We start from the raw sequence: 6,777 nt of genomic DNA, 5'->3' as shown, positions 1-6,777 counted from the left end.
CGGATACGTCTTAAGAGTTAGTGACTATTAAGTTGCACATGTGAACAATTATATATATAAATATATAAGAATATATGCTGCATTATTTAATTTATTTATATAAACATTTTAAAATGATATTTTTTTAAGTAAACGGCCATCTTAAATATTATAGAAAAAACTTTGTCGAACAATATACAATTTATTTAAAAAATATTAAAATCGAAATAAAAAATACTGAAATAAAATATACTTAGCTTAAAGAAATAGTACTTCTTTCAGTTTTATCTTTCAATATTATTTTATTATACATATGTATGACAAAAAACTACTCGTTCAAAATCTTATTAGGCTATATCAAAGAATATAGAATATTTTAGATCTTTCTATTGAAATAATTTAAAAGAATATAGAATATTTTAGATGTTTCTACTGAAGTATAGAAAACATTCCATAAGAAGAAAAGTTCAACTATACAAATAGGTACTCTTATTCAGATTAAAGATTTTTTAAGTTTTATTAATAGAAGTCCTTATAATATATATGTATTTTTTTGTTTTATGTAATTAACGCTGCAATTCAAACCTTTTGTTTTTCAGATAATTTATAAATTTTTTTTTAGTTCGTGCGTTTCAATTAATTTATTAGATATTTGTTTAATTAAGATACAGAATATAAAATATATATATCGATATATATTAATATATATTAGTCAACTTTGTTTTATAATGGAAAATTTGCGGCTACGTAATTTAAGTTTCAGATGAACTACTAACAACAGAACTATAATATGTAAATTCTTTTCAATTAGGTATAATTCAATTACATTTAACATATATTTTATCTTTGAATTAACGGAACGGACTGATACAATCGTCTGCCGGATTCTATTTAACTAACCTACTGAACTCATTTTACATAATAAAATAAATAAATTGACTCTCAAAATATGTGGCAAAGCACTAAGAACTAATAAGTACAGCAAGACCCCGATTTGCGTAGTTAATTGGGACCAACAGAATGCGACGTAAATCGTAAGAATGCAAATCAAATCACATTTCTCCATATATTTAATTTCCAATAATATTTTAGTTTTTAACCACTTGTTGGTTGAGAATTACCTTTTAACTCATTGAATATCGACAGAGCCTTATTCTGAATTCGCAATTTGGCTCAATGGCATTCTTCTTTGACTCTGATTTTCATTTTTATACTTTATAAAACAGGAGTTTACCTTTCCACTTCACCACACAAATGTAAACTAGCACCTTTTAATTAAAAGCTTAATACATGTAAGTTCCGTTTAAAAAAATGTAATCTACAACAAATACAAAGGTAATGTACGCATGTACTAAAAATTGACGCAATTCGAAGCCAAAACTTATTTGTTTTTGCGACGCAATTCAAATCAACGCAAATTGGGGTATTAGTGTATAATATAAAAACAGGTACTTGGAATCGAAAATGCAACATAAGGATTAGGAAGTTTAATCAGAATAAAATTTATGTTAATGGCCCGGGAAAACAGTTATCATTTATTGTGCCCATAAATTTGTTTATTAACTATTTCGAATTATCTTTCTATAAGATTAGATATTTGCGTTAAAATAAAATTTGTTTTTATGCACACTATGCCAAGAATCCATAAAATCCCAGAGATTACACAAAAAAAAATTTGTTTTATTAATATCCAACGTATTTATAAATATAATAAAATACTATTCTTAACATATAACATTAAATACATATTCAAAATAAGATATATGATTATAATTGTTAACTTAAATAATTCAAATGAATGACTTAATTATTTTATACCCTAAAATTATAATTACATTCTTCAGTACAAATAGGAACCAAAAACTGTACAAACGCAGAACATGTTCGGACTTGAGAAAACATCTGACACTTGAGAATCGGCGTTAGCATCCCAGCAGCACATACCGCTGTAATTAAGACCAGCACCCGTCTGCTGACCCAAGAATACTTGAGCAACGTATTTATATCGCATCATATTAACATTTTCATGTATGTTAGCAATAATAGTATCTGATATATCTTGTACCAATCTTCTCGCTTCATCCGCAACATAAATTTTACCTAAAACAAAATAAAATAAAAACGTTTTAAATAAAATAAGAACATTATTAACCTTGCAACTTTTCATTCATAACTTCTTGAATAATTGATTTTATTTCCGAAGTCTTAAAGCAATCAGCCAAAACAGGCCCCATCTTATAATTCCAAGCATCAGTGGATTCCATGTCAATTTATTTTATTTATAAATATTAATGTTTTGTCTTTGTTTGTGTGTACTATTTATTGAAACAATCTTCCGAACTAAAAATTTTAATTTTTAAAAAATAAACAAATTTGTTAGTTGTATATTGAATAGAAACCGATTTTACTTTGTTTGTTCAATTTTATTATGACAATTGATTCAAAATTGTCAAACAGTTTGTTTATGTTCCTTGATCACATAAATAAAGCGGCATACACACGAACATACACTTTCAAACATTTATGCTACATTACTTTCCAAGTGGATTTTTATTTCTCATCACTCATGAAAAATGATATATTGTAAAGTGAAAAACATTACTATTTTAATAATATTAAAAACATTTTTCAATTGTAAATAAATTTTTTTAGTTATTTCTGTATTAGACTCTTTTTTCTGTTCTTTATTCTCTTTGAGTAAACTGGAAAAAACTTATGACCTGCATACAACGTCGTGCAGTTGAACCCGCTTAAGCTGCATACCTTTATTCCATTTTAATTCTATATTCATATATTCCTTTTATATAACATTTTCACTCATATTACGACCAGAAACTACAGACTTTTGTTGTAACATTTTTAAAAATAAAATTTGATCAAAAATATGGTAAAACTTTGAGATGCAAAAAAAAAATTGTGTGTTATCCATTGTAACAAATAAGGGTTTGTATTTTTTTCCATTCGATTAGAAACCAAAAAGGTAAAATCAATTCAAACAATAAAATACACAGATAACATAATTAATACAATAATTTAATTCGGAAGCATCATAACAAATAAAAGCGGATAAGAGAAAGCTGTTATAACAAGAATCAAACAAGAGATGATATCAATTAGCTTAATAATATATGGAACTGCTGCCATATATCAGGGTTCAGAAAAACACTGTGCTGTGCACAAAAATGCAAAACACCACGCACAAATGTTGTGCGATTCTAAATAAAATTTCACACCACAAATGTGGTGTGCGAAAATTTTTGTGCACATCTTTAGTGCCACATCTTGTGTGCACAAACAAAACGCACATTTCACACGAATGTGGTGGAGTGAAATAAAACTCGCACACGCATTCGGTGTTTGTGCCGAAGTTATTTCGCACAGCACATTGTGTGTGCGGCAGCCAGCTTGCTCTCGCACACAACGTGTGCAGAAAAGAATACGAGGAGCACATTTTGTGTGCAGACTCGAAAATAAAAATGCACCCAAATGTGCGGAGACGAAATGTCTACTGCACATTTGTGTGAAATGATGATTTAAAAGCGCACAATATTATGACAAATATCGCAGCAAAATAGTACGTAAAACTGATTTGTATTAATTTTGGTCTTAATACGAAATATTTTATTGAAGAAATGATTTTGTATTTATATTTTAATTTTGAATTTAATATTAGATTTACATTTATTGCTTATATTACTTATTATTTTAAGGTTTATTAATTTAAAACATGGGAATAAAGTTAATTTCACAATGTACTTGAAAATTTTGTTATATTAAATAGGTACATGAATTTAATAGAGAAAGAGTATTTGTTTCGAAATGTTATAAGTAAAGAGGATCGGTTCTACGGATCGTACTTTGAAAAAATTAAATATATCAATTTTGGACTACTTCATAAAATTTTATTTAATAGTAAGTTGTACACTAAGATTCGTTAGTAAGGTTATAAAAAGCAAATTAAATATTTTTTACAACAACATAAATTAATTTTGTTATTAGATTTCACTTAATTTTTTATCTTTAATTACAGCTTAAATTTAACGAAGTTATTGAAATAATATGGCATATATCCACTCCTACAAAACTTCGCGCATTTAAACATAAGGAATGTTATATTTATTGCAAACAAAACATCATTGCAATCCAGTAAAACACTCTAAAAAACTAATGACGTTATGGAAACTTGCTCAAATGATGGTCGCAGAAAATATCCAAATTCGATCTGTGCGTTTATGCAAGCCAAATAAGAGTTACAGGAGAATATACATATAAAAATACGGCAGGATAGAGCACAGTTTTAAAAAGTCAAGTAGCAATAAACAATGCCTGATAAACAATGAAGTAAAGAAAACTGAAGTAAATATAAGATAAATTTTCTCTATGTTAGAACAGTGATTTTAAATTAGTGTAGAACAGGGATGCCAGTTACTGTGGATAGCGGCGTTATTCTGATTAAAGACGTAACTTAAATGTCAGTATCAGTCCTGAGTGTTGCTTACGAGACTTTAAACTTCCGTTCGTTTGCAGAACGTGTTTATAAATCGATTTTTTTTTTAAATGTTCGTCACAGCTATTTATATAAAGTGTATTCAGTGTTTTATCATGCCATAAAATAGTATGGTATGATGCATTTTTTATTTATTTTTTTTTTTTTGCTCAAATATATTAATTGAGATCAGAAAAAAGAAGCTATATTAGTTTACATTTAGACAATTTACGAACAGCATCTAATTGCTGTTTTATAGCGCATAGTTCTGTCATATTTGACAGTTGAGTATGTTGGTACTGTAAACAGAATAACAGAGCAATTCTGGTAAATTGTTAAAAATCTTTAGTTAGAACGACCGGAAAACCGTTTCTAAAATTTTTGCTACTCTGACACAAAAATCTTTCAATAAAGTTTTATCATAAGTAATTCGTGGTAGAAAGCTGTTTTGTTTTATTTCTTTCGTGGTGAAATTAAAAACAGATGGAGAAACCTTGCTACTTCAATGAGATGGGTCCAAAGGTCAATTGAGCGGAAGTTTGTGTACGTTATAGAACAGGGGAATAAATGGACGGCGTCGTGGGGTGGGGTTGCAGTATGGGTACACATTAGGAATAGAGGTGTTAATGCGTGACAAGTACCTGCTTAGCACTCAGTTATATCTTGATCTCAATTGAACTAAGACAGTTCTTGCTGTACAAGGGAAACTTCGTTCTTCTAGCGAGATGTTAGGCAGAGATGTTGACAACCTTGTTGTCAACTGGATCTGTGTGGAGGGCTCTGAGTCCAAAGATCTAATCAATAACAGTTCTTACTTTAGGTCTGTAGAAAGGTCGAAAAAATCTTTCCGTCTTGAAACAGACCGTTGCCAGAATACGAAAGATCTTTCAAACGATCTTTCGCAAGATTTTTGAGTATAATGAGCTAAAAGATCGTTGCTAGTATTGTCCTGTAAATGTTGCTCCAACAATGATGGTGGTCTGTGAAAAAGATAGATTGTATTGGATATGCATACATATTTGTAGTGTTCGTACACGGAATTAAAAAAATATTTGATATTTTTCCTTTAGTTTCTAGTTTGTTTGTGTGTTGCTTATATTTTTTATGAAGTCGGGTCTCGCAACATATTTTTCATTATAGGTAAATGAAAGTAATTTAAAATGCAATGATATGCATTATTTGAATGCTTTTTGCAAAAAAATATATTATGTACTTTATGAAATGTAGATTATACATCTTCTAAACTTCGCACCTAACAATATAATATACAAATCAATTTAATGTAATAAAATGGTATTTATTTTATATAAAACTGTATAGCAAAATTATAATAATATTTAAAATAAACAAAAATATTAAATAAGTAAATGGTTATAAAATGTATACGAAATTAAAATCATTTTAAAGCTTTAAATAATTTTTTTGCAAATAATTTATTATTTTTTTTTATATAGGTGTAGTAAAACTACTATTTTTATTATAATCAATAGTCTAACTAATTGTTGCACTTAAGTTCGCATTAATGTTTGTGTTAAATAAGCAAAAATCGATATTTTATTATTACGAATTAAAATATAAATATTTAAATACAAATTCTTAGAATAAACAGTATTTAAAATACTATCACTTGTTTTGATTAATTTAAATTGTTTATTGACTAAAAGAAAACATAAAAATACCACTACATTCACACGCATGTAGAGTGAAATATCTTTTATTTTGTTTTTTAATCGTTTTCTTTGATATGTGTCCGACGCGGAGTATTTTATAAAAAATGAAGCTGGGTTTTGGTGATGCCACCTGTTAACATCTTTTGGTATTGCTTTTACATAAATATGGTATGTATTGCTAGTGAGATGCATAAGCTAAATTATGTATACGACAGTACATACATCGGTAAATTTATTTAAATCAGTTCATTAAGTATAATGTTTGTGATGAATATTTTATAAAATATCACAATATAAAATATTTATTTCCGAATTTCAAAAGAATTAATTCTTTTACTATTTGCGAAATCATTGAAACCGCTAGACACATGCTGGAAGCTTGATAAAAAATGTATAACTTGTTTAAATAGGTTCAATGCCACAACATATTAAGTAATTTAAACTCACGGAAATATTCTGGTTATTCAAAGTTGAGACACTTTTAAAAAGTAAGATTCAATAATATGACTAAAATTTTTTTAAATATACAATTTGTATATTTTTTTACATTTTAATTGGTTTCTTTTTTAAATTTTTTAAAATACTTAAATGTACTTTTTACCAAGCAATTTCTCTTATATAACAATTTCAAATTTCATATTT

The 6,777-nt window shown here is 27.4% G+C and overlaps 1 protein-coding gene across 1 annotated transcript; it reads right to left on the bottom strand.

Moving 5' to 3' along the window:
* Positions 1-1,785: 1,785 nt before the first annotated feature.
* Positions 1,786-2,412, bottom strand: LOC119682811 (dynein light chain Tctex-type protein 2B-like). Its single transcript, XM_038096323.1, has 2 exons — positions 2,132-2,412; positions 1,786-2,079 (listed from the first exon to the last, which is right to left on the bottom strand). The coding sequence occupies exons 1-2, from the start codon at positions 2,241-2,243 to the stop codon at positions 1,820-1,822; spliced, it is 372 nt and encodes a 123-aa protein (XP_037952251.1). The 5' UTR covers positions 2,244-2,412; the 3' UTR covers positions 1,786-1,819.
* Positions 2,413-6,777: the final 4,365 nt, after the last annotated feature.

Source organism: Teleopsis dalmanni, chromosome 2, assembly GCF_002237135.1.
Source record: "Teleopsis dalmanni isolate 2A chromosome 2, ASM223713v2, whole genome shotgun sequence".
Taxonomy (NCBI): domain Eukaryota; kingdom Metazoa; phylum Arthropoda; class Insecta; order Diptera; family Diopsidae; genus Teleopsis; species Teleopsis dalmanni.
Note: the sequence above shows the minus strand (reverse complement) of the source record. Positions and strands in the feature narration are given on the sequence as shown.